This window comes from Theropithecus gelada, chromosome 15, assembly GCF_003255815.1.
Source record: "Theropithecus gelada isolate Dixy chromosome 15, Tgel_1.0, whole genome shotgun sequence".
NCBI classification, from domain to species: domain Eukaryota; kingdom Metazoa; phylum Chordata; class Mammalia; order Primates; family Cercopithecidae; genus Theropithecus; species Theropithecus gelada.
In genome coordinates, this window is record NC_037683.1 from 82406525 (window position 1) to 82421353 (window position 14829).

At 38.7% G+C, this 14829-nt stretch overlaps 1 protein-coding gene and 1 non-coding gene across 4 annotated transcripts in view; one reads left to right on the plus strand and one right to left on the minus strand.

Moving 5' to 3' along the window:
• Nucleotides 1-14829, plus strand: part of PIP5K1B (phosphatidylinositol-4-phosphate 5-kinase type 1 beta) — a 308400-nt gene that overhangs the window by 222121 nt on the left and 71450 nt on the right. For all 3 annotated transcript variants that reach the window (XM_025359786.1, XM_025359788.1, XM_025359787.1), the window contains one exon: nt 9899-10054. In XM_025359786.1, the coding sequence (XP_025215571.1) occupies nt 9899-10054 (156 nt within the window). The remainder of the gene's footprint in view (nt 1-9898; nt 10055-14829) is intronic.
• On the minus strand, nt 10916-11022 carry LOC112608836. Its single transcript, XR_003116110.1, has one exon. It is a non-coding gene; the product is annotated as a U6 spliceosomal RNA (small nuclear RNA).

The following is a 14829-nucleotide window of genomic DNA, read 5'->3' on the forward strand; positions in this document are numbered from 1 at the left end:
CAAATGTTGTGTCCAAATTTAGGATTATTTCTTTAGAATGGATTCCAAGAAAGGGGTACTAGGGTAATAAAATGCACGTAACTGCACAGAGAAATTGTGCCACAGAAGGCTCCCATGAGAGCCTGTATTTTACCAGCCCTTAGCCAGCATTGTGGTTTTAAATTATGCCACTCTGATAAGTAAAAAATGTTATCTGATTGATTTATTTTGCATTTCTTAAGTACTGGTAAGGTTCAACCCTTATTCATATTTATTAGCCATTTGTAGTTCCTTTGAGAATTGAGCTTTGTAACATTTGACCATTTATATTGGGTGTTTTTTTTTTCCAAATTATTAATATCAATTCCATGTGTTAAAGATATTAACCCCTTTTTTAACCTTATTTCATTCTAAGGGAAACTTTCTTCCACATTTGACTCTCCCAATGGTATCTTAAAATTGCTGTCAAACTGACATCACCATAAATTATTTGCCCAAGGTTTCTTTAGCCTAGAATAGACTATAAGATAGTGTTTATTGAGACTGCAAGCTTACATGAATACCAGCTTGTGGTTCCTTGTTTTGTTGTTTTGTTTTTTGTTTTTTTTTTTTTTTGAGACAGGGTCTCACTCTATCACCCAGGCCGGACTGCAGTGGTATGATTTTGGCTCACTGTGACCTGTCTCCCGGGTTCAAGCGATTCTTCTGCCACAGCCTCCCGAGTAGCTGGGATTACAAGCATGCACCACCACGCCCAGCTGGTTTTTGCTTTTAGTAAAGATGGTGTTTTGTCATGTTGGCCAGGCTGTCTTGAACTCCTAGCCTCAAGCGACCTACCCACCTCAGCCTCCCAAAGTACTGGGATTACAGGCTTAAGCCACTGCGCCCTGCTGTGGTTCCAATTTTTAAGAAAGATTTTTTCACCTTTCTTAGCCCTGTGCCAAGACTGGAAAAACATGGGTTTCACTGCAACCCCTGGTGCATTTTGGAGGATGCAGCCCTTTAATGTTCCAGCTTTGGTGAGCCTCCCTTAGGAGACTCCCCATCTTGGGAGGTTTTTCTTTCTTAGGGGCATATAAATTAATGGTACGATCAATGGCATCTTCAATTTCATAAAATAAGGCATGTGTCACAGATTTTTCCAGTTTGGAGAATGTATCAGGATTTTAATGGAACAAGTTTTTAAACTCATAGGTAATCAAATCTATTGACATTTTCCCATTTTGATTTTTGATTTTATTATCTATTTTTTAATAATAGCTTTATTGAGATACAATTAAGATGTGTACGCTTCACCCTTTTAAAGCATACAGGCTTATGATTCTTGATTTATTCACAAAGTTATGCAATCATCACCATTTTCTAATTTTTTAAATTAATTAATTTATTTATTTTGAGATGGAGTTTCACTCTGTCGCTCAGGTTGGAGTGCCGTGGCGCAATCTTGGCTAACTGCAAACTCTGCCTCCTGGGTTCAAGTGATTCTCCTTTCTTAGCCTCCCAAATAGCTGGGATTACAGGCGTGAGCCAGCACACCCAGCTAATTTTTGTATTTTTAGTAGAGATGGGGTTTCACCATGTTGGCCAGGCTGGTCTTGAACTGCTGTACCTCAGGTAATCCACCCGCCTCAGCCTCCCAAAGTGCTCGGATTATAGGCGTGAGCCACCATGCCGGGCGATTTTCTAATTTTAGAAAATTTTCATTACCCCAAAAAGAAACCACATACCCATTAGCAGTCACTCCCCATTCCGTCCTCTTCCCAGCCCCTGGCAACTACTGATTTACTTTCTGTCTCTATGGTTTTGCCTATTCTGGCATTTCATATAAATCATATAATGTGAACTTTTCTGTTTGGCTTTTTGCACTTAACAGAATATTTTTGAGATTTATCTGTAGCATCGTAGCATGTATCAGTAATTATTCTTTTTATTGCAGAGTATTCCGTTATATTGATATATCATAGTTTGTTTATTCATCAGTTGATGGATATTTGGTATGTTTCCATTTTGGCTATTATGAAATAATGTTGTTACGAACATTCATGGACAAGGTTTTGTACGGGCATATATTTTCATTTCTTCTGAATATATACCTAGAAGTGGAATTGCTGGGTCAGATGGTAACTCTCTGATAACATTTTAAGGAACTGTCAACTCTTTTCCAAAGCAGCTGCATCATTTTACAATCCCACCAGCAATGTATACAGGTTCCAGTTTCTCTGCATCCTCACTGACATGTGTTATTGCCTGTCTTTTTTTCTTTTGGCCATCCTGGTAGGTATGAACTAGTATCTCACTGTGGTTTTGATTTACATTTCTCTAATGATTGATGATATTAAACACCTTGTATGTGCTTATTGGCAATTTATATCTTCTTTGGAGAAATGCTCACTCAAACCCTTTGTCCATTTTTAGTTGAGTTGTCTTTTTATTATTGAGTTGTAAGAGTTCTTTGTATATTCTGGAAACAAGTCCGTTATCAGATATATGATTTGCAAACATTTTCTTCCATTCTGTGGGTTGTCTTTTTACTTTTTTGATAGTGTCTTTTGAAGCACAGAATTTTTTAATTTTGATGTCCAATTTTTTTCCTCTTGTCGCTGGTGCTTTTGGTGTGATCTAAGAAAGCATTGCCTAACCCAAGGTCATGAAGATTTACTCTCATGTTTTCTTTGAAGAGTGTTATAGTTTTAGCTCTTACATTTAGGTTTGTGATTCATTCTGATTTAATTTTTTTGTATATGATAGGAGGTAGAATCTATCTTCATTCTTTTGCATGTGGATAGCCAGTTGTTTCCCCACCATTTGTTGAAAAGCCTATTCCTTCCCCCGGTTGAATTATCTTGGCACTCTTATTGAAAATCATCATGAGAAAACATAAACCAGACCAAAAAAAAAAAAAAAGAAAAGAAAGTCGATTGACCACAAGTATACGGATTTACTTATTGACTCTCGCATCTGTTCTATTGATCAATATGCCTACCCTCATACCAGTACCGTACTATCCTGATTACTTCTGGTTTGTATTGTTAAGTTTCATAATCAAGAAGTGTGAGTCCTTCAGCTACTCTTTTTCAGACTGTTTTGGCTATTCTGGGTCCTTGTATGTCCCTCTGAATTTTATGTTTGTTAATATCTGGGGGAAAAAGGGTAGCTGGTAGTTTGATAAAGATTGTGTTAAATTTGGGGAGAGTTGTCATCTTATATCTTACATCCCATAAATGTGGGATTCCTTTTATTTAAGCCTTATGCTTACAAAGGACTTCACCATTGAAGAATCAGATACATGTTCACCCATATTTTTCTTTTACCTTTTATAGATTGTTTTTTATGTTTTTTTTCCTTTAATCTAGGTTGTGTTCATTTTGGTGTATGAAGTGAGGGAGATCTAACCTTGTTTTGTCCCAGGTAGTTAACTGTTGTCCTAAATACCACTTATTGAATAAGATATTTCACTTCAAAGCACAGTCAAGTACTTTATCACTTTTGTTTATTGCGTAGATAGTAATGATAATGCTTATAGTACTGCTACAGTGGGAAAGGTGATTCCTATCTACTTTCCTTGCTTTATGTTTTCTAACATTTATTATGACCTATAATGACCTATACTTTAGGTCCTATGCTATAGGTTTTACTTGCTTAATGCCTATCTTCTTTATTTAAATGTAAACTAGCTGGGCGCGGTGGCTCATGCCTGTAATCCCAAGACTTTGGGAGGCCAAGGTGGGCAGATCACGAGGTCAGGAGTTCGAGACCAGCCTGACCAACATGGTGAAACCCCGTCTCTACTAAAAATACAAAAATTAGCCAGGCGTGGTGATGGGTGCCTGTAATCCCAGCTACTGGGAAGGCTGAGGCAGGAGAATCACTTGAACCCAGGAGGCAAAGGTTGCAGTGAGCCGAGATTGCGCCACTACACTCCAACCTGGGTGACACAGCAAGACTTCGTCTCAAAAAAAAAAAAAAAAAAAAAAATTGTAAGCCGACTGCTGTATCCCCAGAACTTAGTGAAGGGGTGTGGGTTTGGAGAGTGCACATATTGTTATTTTTATTTGTTGAATGGATGAAGATACCATGACATGTATACTGGGTCCGATCTTCTCTTTAAGGTCCAGGACAGATCCCCACTACAGGGTAATTTTAACCGTTCACTCCCTCTTCTGGCTCCACAGCTCATCCTTCCATCTGCTCATTCTCTTATATCATAGAAACAAGGCTCCTCAACACTCCATCTCTCTCCAGTTCCTGGTATATTTTTTCCTCCTTTACCATCACCCTATTGGAGATGAGAGTTGGATGCACTTGCTGTCTCACTTTTGTATCTCTTGTCACTATTCAGTGTTCTCCAGTGGCTTTTGATCCCACCACTCTCCCAAAATGTTCTTTTTGAGGTAATCAACAATCATTGCTTAAGCCATTGAACAACTTTCAGTCTTTTTTTTTTTGAGGTGGAGTCTCTCTCTGTTGCCCAGGCTGGGGTGCAGTGGCACGATCTCAGCTCACTGCAACCTCTGCTGCCCAGGTTCAAGTGATTCTCCTGCCTCAGCCTCCTGAGTAGCTGGGACCACTGGCATGTGCCACTATGCCCAGCTGATTTTTGTATTTTAAGTTGAGACAGGGTTTTGCCATGTTGGCCAGGCTGGTCTCAACCTCCTGACCTCAAGTGATCCACCCACCTTGGCCTACCAAATTGCTGGGATTACAGGTGTGAGCCACCGCACCCAGCCACTTTCAGTCTTCTTAAAACTCTCCAGCATTTGAGACCACTGATATCAGTTCTCTGTGAAATACTCTCTTCACTTGTCCTTCATAACTCAGGACTTCCCTGGTTGCCTTCCAGCCTCTCTTCTCCTCCTTGGTATCCTTTGGAACCTTTTCATCCCTGCTTACTCTTATTGTGGTTGTTCCTCAGGGTCCAGGCTCTGACTTGGTCTCTTCTTATACAACACTTTGGGTAATTCCCCATTCTCCCAAGGGTTCAGTTACCATCTGTGTACTTGCAACTTACTCCCCACTCTTCTAGCAATTCCCCTTGCCTGTCCACTCCCCGAACTTAAGCATCCACTGGATTCCACAAGCTCAGCATGCCCAAAATTGAATTTAGCTGCTTACCACCCCAGAGTCTGCCTCTCTACCTGGGTCGACGTCCTATGGAAGGCCACCACAGTCTGCCCAGTTATCCAACCAGAACGCTGGCATCATCCTTTGACCCCTTCCTTCTGCTTACCACCCACGTGCAGTCACTCGGCAACACCTATCAGTCCTCACTCTGCAGTATCAGGAGTGCAGCCCCTTCTCTCACAGTACCTCTCCTGATTCAGCCACTGTGTTTTTTTGGTTTACAGGTTTTATTTATTTATTTTTTTTTGCATAAAGTTGTGGCCCCAAACAGGTCTCTTTGCCTCCCATCATGTACCCATTCAATCCAATATCCCCACACACACCACAGCTAGAGGAATCAGTTTAAAATATAAATCTGCTCTTGCTGATTTCTGTTAAAACCATTCCATGCTAATAATAATAATGCTAAAGGAAATAAACGTCCATGGATTCCCTGGTGCACAAAGTCCTTAACTTTTACTTTGCAGATTTCCTGGCACACAGTAGGCACTCAATCGTTATTTGATGAATAATGCAATGAATGAATGGAATTTTTATCTAACACCACCATTTCAAAGGGAAGTTAAATTATTAGAAAAGTAGACACTTTAAAACACAACTTTAAGATGTTTCGTCAACCATGGTTAATTCAAAGCCCTTCATGCCTAGAGGCATACTCCCCTCCCACCAAGAAAATAGTACCTGGTCTTCAAGTTTCTTTTATGAAGTCAGTGTTTTTTAACCTTTTTAAATCCCTACATCCCATCCACAAGTGAGTCATTCTGCCAGTGTAATAATGTCTACAAAATCCTATAATATTTCCTGGAAATACTGGTCACCATTATGTTGAAACTTCACTGAAATTCTCCATACGGATAATTCGTCTAAAGTACTAAAGCTTAGTTTCCTGCATAGAATATAAGAGTTAAATTAATTTGTTAAAGAAAATAAACTGTTCTAAGATTTCAGAACAATAATGCATTCATGCAACAAACACTCATGCACCTATTATGTATCTAGCACCACACAAAGCACTGATGATATAGAAAGCTTTTTAAATATTGATTAGTTCTTCCTTCAATAATTTAATAGTCTGTTTTGAGCCAGAGATTGAAACATGTGACAGATCTATAATGAAACAGTTGCTAATATTTCCGAATATGCTACTATGGGTACATGGAGAGAAGAGAAAAAAAAGACCAATTCTTCCAAAAGAGAGCTCACAGATAAAAAGATATTTCAACTAAATCCTGAAAATGTAACCCAGAGTTCATTAAGAAGAGAGACAGGAAGGGCATCTCAAGGAGAAAGAACAGCATGTGCAAAGGCCTAAGGGCAGAATGAATATGGTAGGTTCCAATATGGCAGAAGGGTGAGCTGAAAAGTGAATGTAGAGGTAGTCGAGTGGCAGAATGCAAGGCTGGAAATGGGCACAGGATACCTACTGCCAGCCATGGTTGAGCCAAAGACAAATTCACGCGTTTCTGTCACACAAAAGGAAGCAACCAGCCACCCAAACCAGCTCTCAAGGTTACCCAATCAAAAGAGATCCTGAGAACTGAATTTCTGCAAAATCCAAGCTCTTGTCTGCTGAGTGAGATCATTCCTTAAAGGAAGAAACTCACCACTTGAGACAAAAGTGAACTCTTTGTTGTGGTGCTATGTGGTCTTGGCAGAGGTTTGTTTTCCGGTCTTCTCTGCTCCTCATTATATGTGATGCTGATAAAGAACAAAGAGTTACTTCTTTTTCCAGGCTTTTGGCCCTCACTCCATGAAATGCCGTGAGTATAGGTCTCCTGAGTATCTTTTCCTCATTACACGGCTCTCACCCTGATCACATTTCCTTGGTACTGCCAAAAACCTTTTGATCATAGCTGTTTCTTCGTTTAGAGAAATAACACTGACCTAAGAACTATGATGTAGAAAAGCAGTTTTCAAACCTTTTGGTCTCAGGGCCACCTTACACCCTTAAAAATTATGAGGATACCAAAGAGCTTTTATGTGGGTGATAGCCTATATTTCACATATTAGAAATTAAAATTGAGAAAAGTTTAAAATATTTATTAATTCTTACCAGTTAAGAAAAAAATTGCATGTTAACATCAATTCTTAACATAAATAATTACAAAAAATAATTATATTTTCTACAAATAATTTAGTGAGAAAAGTGGAATTGTTTTACCTTTTTTTTTTTTAATCCTTAATGTCTGGCTTAATAGAAGATAAGTTGGAGTCGCACATCTGCTTCTGAATGCAATATGTGGTGACATCACAGTCATGTAACATTTAGAAAACTCTACACATGTGAGAGAATGAAAGTGAAAAAGGCAAATAATGTCTTATGATGATGATGAAAATAATTTTAACATCATAGATCTTCTGAAAGGGTCTCCGAGACTCCCTAGTGGTTTCCAACCCACATCTGAGATCCTCTGATTTAGAAGATTTAAAATACAGCCAGGCACAGTGGCTCATGCATGTAATCCTAGCACTTTGGGAGGCCAAGGCAGGCAGATCACCTGAGGTCTTGAGTTCAAGACCAGCCTGACCAACATGGAGAAACCCCGTCTCTACTAAAAATACAAAATTAGCCGGGCGTGATGGTGCATGCCTGTAATCCCAGCTACTCGGGAGGCTGAGGCAGGAGAATCGTTTGAACCCGGGAGGTGGAGGTTGCGGTGAGCCGAGATTGCACCATTGCACTCCAGTCTGGGCAACAAGAGCAAAACTCCGTCTCAAAAAAAAAAAAAAAAAAAAAAAAAGTTGTTTTAAAATACTATATTGAAAGACAGGAGTTTATTAAAGGTCTATAAAAGTTAGCAGAGATGATAGGTTGATGAGTGCAGCAAGCCACCATGGCACATGTATACCTATGTAACAAACCTGCACATTCAGCACATGTACCCTAGAACTTAAAGAAAAATAAAGTAAAATAAAATAAATAAAAGTTAGCAGATAGAATGTTAAGGCAGAGGCCAGTGTGATAATAATAGCTTCTTGTAAAACAAGTGTGACCACTATTTGAGAGAGTGGAGAGTTAAGGTAAACATGACTTATTTTTTAAATATTCAAAAATTTCTTCCCCTCAAAGAAAAACAAATTCAAGGTTTATCTTTTTTTCCCCTCAGTTTAACCAGAAAACAGAATACTAAAGAGCTAGAAAATGAACCACCTAGAAAGCAACTTAAGAAGAAAAGAAAGACACCTGAGGTTCATGCTTGCTAGTTATGTGACCTTGGGCAAGCCACAATCTTTCCATTCTCAGTTTCTGGACCTAAAAAAAGGCCTTCCTCTTCCTCATACATGTGGATGATTTGAGATACGCAATGTGAATGTTGGCTTCCAGATTCTAATGCCCTCCACAAATGTTATTTATTAGGATGATGATATTATTATGATTCTAAGACTGCTCGAGGGACAAATAAACCTTCCCTTCTCTTTAAGTGGAGAGATTGCCCTCCATTCTTCCCTCATTTGTGTGTCCCAAAGTCCTTCTCCAATTAAGTTCTTGCAAGCAGGCTCTGGGAAGGCCCCAGATGAGCTGTGTAATCTAAGCTTTGAGATTCCCAAGGCTCAACAGAATTACTCTAATACATTTACTATCAGACTAGCCCTTTATGCAAACCTCTAAAGGAAGAGAAACACTGCCAAAAACATATTCAGGGAAAAGCATAAACAGGCCTCAACTTCCCTCTCCCCCTCCCTCCAAGGAAATTCTCTAGCAATATTAAGCCAAGAAGAATTACTGCAGCAAAGAGTGAATGTAAATAAGGATGGCCCAGCTGCCACTTAAGCAACTTCCATGGACGTGTCCTCCGTGAAGTCCCAGGCTTCAGCAAGCATGATTGATGGTGAAGTACATTTTCATTAGTTCAGGTTCCCAACACACTTCTGAAGTTGTAGACTGCTGTTTAGACAAAGATTGGAAGTGAATTACACGTCTGACATAAAACCATGACCTAGAAAAGACCTAAAGGGTAGGAAATGTCAGTGGAAAGTCACAGAAAGAAAAAAACAACCAGAAGTAACTTGGCTAAATTGGGCAACATGAGTATAAGATTAAACATTGGCATGTTTAGAAATCCCCAGTCCCAAGTTAATAAAACCAGGGTCGTGAGAATTCTCTATACTTTACCATCTGTGCTTATCAACTCGCCCATCCTCCTTCCAGCACTAGAAAAACATTGTTTGGAGGGGGGAAAATGATTCTTCAGCAGTAAAACATTTGAATTTTACCTCAAGTAAGACTTCATTTCAAAATCTGGAGAGAATTTTTTTTTTTTTCTTTGAGACGGAGTCTTGCTCTGTCGCCCAGGCTGGAGTGCAGTGGCGCGATCTTGGCTTACTGCAAGCTCCGCCTCCCGGGTTCACGTCATTCTCCTGCCTCAGCCTCCCCAGTAGCTGGGAGTACAGGCACCCGCCACCACGCCCGCTAGTTCTTTTTTGTATTGTTAATAGAGACCGGGTTTCACCGTGTTAGCCAGGATGGTCTCTATCTCCTGACCTCGTGATCCGCCCGCCTCTGCCTCCCAAAGTGCTGGGATTACAGGCGTGAGCCACCGCTCCCGGCCGAGAGAAATTTTAACTCTTAATTTGCTCTAGGATATTCTGATTTAAGTCAAGTCATTTTGGACAAATAGCCAATTTGTCGTATTCATCAGATGAAACAATTTCATCTCCCTTTCCGTATGTATAAAATAAGTCTTCTACTCAAATAATAACTAAAATGTTAATAAATAATAAAATATTCACTTTTAAATAAAATATTAATGTGATTTTACAATAAATGTCTGTATTTGTCCTTTTCCTTTCTGTCTAGCTTTGAAGGCCTCACCTTCTAAGAAACGGTGCAATTCCATTGCCGCCTTAAAGGCGACTTCACAGGAGATCGTATCCTCAATTAGCCAGGAATGGAAGGATGAGAAGCGAGATTTGCTGACCGAAGGACAAAGTTTTAGCAGCCTTGATGAAGAAGGTAAAGATGCGTAACTTTTTTAAAAAGACAAAAGTTCTTGTGATTTATTTATACAAGTAAATTTGCAGAAGAAAAATTTAAAAATACCTGTTCTAAGAAATAAAATCTGTTAAGTTTTTAAAGGATAGCTACAGTGGCCAGGCGTAGTGGCTCATGCCTGTAATCCTAGCACTTTGGGAGGCCGAGTCAGGCAGATCACTTGAGGTCAGGAGTGCGAAACCAGCCTGGCCAACGTGGCGAAACCCTGTCTCTACTAAAAATACCAAAAAATTAGCCAGGCATGGTAGCGGGCGCCTGTAATTCTAACTACTCAGGAAACTGAGGCATGAGAATCACTTGAACCCGGGAGGCGAAGGCTGCAGTGAACTGAGATTACACCACTGCACTCCAGCCTGGGCGACAGAGCGAGACTCTGTCTCAAATAAATAAACAAATAAATAAATAAATAAATAAATAAATAAATAAATAAATAAATAGGATAGCTACAGTAAGATGCGGTTCATGCAAGTTTTAACTACCACATTAAAAAATACAATTTATGGTTTATGATACAAATTAGACAATACTAATTTAAAAAGAAAAATGTCTACTTTCACTACATGATGGTAACAAATACTAACATTTTGTTGCTTTTACTTCTAGACCTTATTCTGTGCATGTACACATACACACATGCACAGGTACACGTGCACACACATACATGCAGTGTAACAACAAGTTGTCTCTTCATTTAGGTTTCTTTCATGATTTTTTTTTTGGGTACCCACTGGTAATACTCGGGAGGTACTACATGTTTTTTACTTTGAAAGCTTCATAACCATGAGCAGGTACCAAGAGAAGGAAAGAAAAGAGGCAGAAAGGAAAAATATGGAATGTTTCATGAATTTGCATGTCATCCTTGCACAGGGGCCATACTAATCTTCTCTGTATCGTTCCAATTTTAGTATATGTGCTGCCAAAGTGAGTGCTTTAATGAATTTAAATAAAGTTTTATAATATTTTTCTTGTGTGGCTTGTACATATACCTTTTGTTAGATTTATTTCTTGGATAAATGCAGAGATATTGATATGGATTTTTTTTCTGGATTTTTTAAAATAGTACGTTTTTTAAGAATTGAGTTTTCTGGCCATTTGTTGCTATTGTATGGACTTCACATCCTTTTTGTCTTTTTTTCTTTCTTACTTGCTGGCTAGGACTTCTGGTACAATAATGAATAGAAACAGTGATTGTAGACAGCCTTGCCTTGTCCTGATTTTAAAGGGAATGCTTCTAATGTTTCACTATTGAAAAAGAAGTTTGCTGTATTTGATACCCATAATCAAGCCAAGGAAGTTCCTTTTTTTATTCCTACTTTGCTGAAAGTTTTTTTTTTTTTTTTTTTTAAATCAGGAATGAGTACTGAATTTTATCAAATACTTTTCTCTATCTGCCAAGTTAATCATTTATTTTTTCCCTTCTAATCAAATATGGGAGAATGACATTTTAGATTTTTCTATCAGTATATTCTTTGGAGAATCTCAGCATTTCCTGAAAATGTCTTTTACTTTCTACAGGAGTTAAGACCTCCTCTAGGGGTTTTCTTTTCCTCAGTGTCTTTAGGATGCAGTGTTATTTCTATTCCTTCTTCAGCAGCACTTATCCATACGTGCTATGTTTGGTTTCTTTCTTTCTCATCTTCCCATAAACCAACTTTTACCCAGAGTTAGTGATTTCGGCAAGAGAGTTACAGAGGTGCCCTTGATCCTCTCTGAACTGATGTCTCCAATTCCTGGTAGACAGTCACCCGTTTCTCCTAAGCTCCCTGGCACTGGCATCTCCCTCCCTAGACTACCTGATTTTCTGATAGCACATGCAAAACCGCAGGTGTCTGTAGTCTGGGAAATAGGATAAAAGTATTTTAAAATTATATTAGTTAAGCTTTCAAGTAGTATGTTCAATGTGACCTCTAAAGTTAAAGCAATGGATCCGGTTGTTAATTTGGAGAAAAAAAAAAGGTAAACATATAATAAATATACTACACAGCATCTAGAAAGGCTGGAAACATGGGAAGTAGGGCGTATATTGTATTTTTTTCAAATGAAGTATTTGACTCATTGCTTCAAATTTAGAGACACAACACCTTCAAAGGTCTCTGAAGGTCAAAGAAAATCCTATTGAGCATATTCTTTGAAAACATAACATAATGTTATAAAATGAGTTTATCTTTGCTATCCTCTTCATGCACAATGTTTAGTCTCTAAATAATGCTCTGTACTTGGGGAACTTCCCCCTGCACTAAGTCATCACTGAATTTCCCTCTAGTTTTTAAGTTTGTTTTCTGCCATTCTCAGTATGTTCAGGTTATATTTTCTATTGCCATGTAACAAATTACCAGAAACTTAGCAGCTTAAAATAATACCCAGTTAGTAGCCGATGGTTCTGTAAGTCAGAAGACTGGGTACAACTCACACAGGTTCTCTGCTCAGGGTCTCAAAAGCTGAAATGAAGGTGTCAGCAAGACTGAGTTTTTTTGTTTTTTTTTTTTCTCTCAGAAATAAGCTTTTTATTTTATTTTTTTTATTATTATACTTTAAGTTCTGGGGTACATGTGTAGAATGTGCAGTTTTGTTACAGAGGTATACACATGCCATGGTGCTTTGCTGCACCCACCAACCCGTCACCTACATTAGGTATTACTCCTAATGCTGTCCCTCCCCTTGCCCCCCACCCGCTGACAGGCCCAGGTATGTGATGTTCCCCTCCCTATGTCCATGTGTTCTCATTGTTCAGCTCCCACTTATGAATGAGAACATGCAGTGTTTGGTTTTCTGTTCTTCTGATAGTTTGCTCAGAATGATCGTTTCCAGCTTCATCCATGTCCCTACAAAGGACGTGAGCTCATCCTTTTTTATGGCTGCACAGTATTCCATGGTGTATATGTGCCACATTTTATTTATCCAGTCTATTATTGATGGACATTTGGGTTGATTCCAAGTCTTTGCTATTGTGAATAGTGTTGCAGTAAACATACATGTGCATGTGTCTTTATAGTAGAATGATTTATAATCCTTTCAGTATATACCCAGTAATAGGATTACTGGGCCAAATGGTATTTCTAGTTCTAGATCCTTGAGGAATCGCCACACTTCCACAATGGTTGAACTAGTTTACGCTCCCAACAACAGTGTAAAAGCATCCCTGTTTCTCCACGTCCTCTCCAGCATCTGTTGTTTCCTGACTTTTTAATGATCACCATTCTAACTGGTGTGAGATGGTATCTCATTGTGGGTTTGATTTGCATTTCTCTAATGACTAGTGATGATGAGTATTTTTTCATGTCTGTTGGCTGTGTAAATGTCTTCTTTTGAGAAGTGTCTGTTCATATTCTTTGCCAACTTTTTGATGGGTTTTTTTTTTCTTGTAAATCATTTTAAGTTCTTTGTAGATTCTGGATATTAGCTCTTTGTCAGATGGATAGATTGCAAACATTTTCTCCCATTCTGTAGGTTGCCTGTTCACTCTGATGATTGTTTCTTTTGCTGTGCAGAAGCTCTTTAGTTTAAATAGATTCCATTTGTCAATTTTGGCTTTTGCTGCCATTGCTTTTGGTGTTTTAGTCATGAAGTCTTTGCCCATGCCTATGTCCTGAATGGTATTGCCCAGGTTTTCTTCTAGGATTTTTATGGTCCTAGGTCTTACGTTTAAGTCTTTGATCAATCCATCTTGAGTTAATTTTCGTATAAGTTGTAAGGAAAGGGTCCAGTTTCAGTTTTCTGCATATGGCTAACCAGTTTTCCCAACACCATTTATTAAACAGGAAATCTTTTCTCCATTGCTTGTGTCAGGTTTGTCAAAGATCAGATGGTTGTAGACGTGTGGTGTTGTTTCTGAGGCCTCTGTTCTGTTCCATTGGTCTATATATCTGTTTTGGTACCAGTACCATGCTGTTTTGGTTACTGTAGCCTTGTAGTATAGTTTGAAGTCAGGTAGTGTGACACTTCCAGCTTTGTTCTTTTTGCCCAGGATTTTCTTGGCTATGTAGGCTCTTTTTTGGTTCCATATGAAGTTTAAAGTAGTTTTTTCCACTTCTGTGAAGAAAGTCAGTGGTAGCTTGATGGGCGTAGCATTGAATCTATAAATTACTTTGGGCACTATGGCCATTTTCACAATATTGATTCTTCCTATCCATGAGCATGGAATGTTTTTCCGTTTGTTTGTGTCCTCTTTTATTTCCTTGGGCAGTGGTTTGTCCTTCTCCTTGAAGAGGTCCTTCACATCCCTTGTAAGTTGGATTCCTAGGTATTTTATTCTGTTTGTAGCAATTGTGAATGGCAGTTCACTCATGATTTGGCTTTCTGTTTGTCTGTTATTGGTGTATAAGAATGCTTGTGATTTTTGCACATTGATTTTGTATCCTGAGACTTTGCTGAAGTTGCTTATCAGCTTAAGGAGATTTGGGTCTGAGATGATGGGGTTTTCTAAACATACAATCATGTCGTCTGCAAACAGAGACAATTTGACTTCTTCTCTTTCTATTTGAATACACTTTATTTCTTTCTCTTGCCTGATTGTCCTGGCCAGAACTTCCAATACTGTGTTGAATAGGAGTGGTGAGAGAGGGCATCCTTGTCTTGTGCTGGTTTTCAAAAGGAGTGCTTCCAGTGTTTACCTATTCAGTATGATATTGGCTGTTGGTTTGTCATAAATAGCTCTTATTATTTTGAGATAACGTTCCATTGGTCCCTACTTTATTGAGAGTTTTTAGCATGAAGGGGTGTTGAATTTTGTCGAAGGC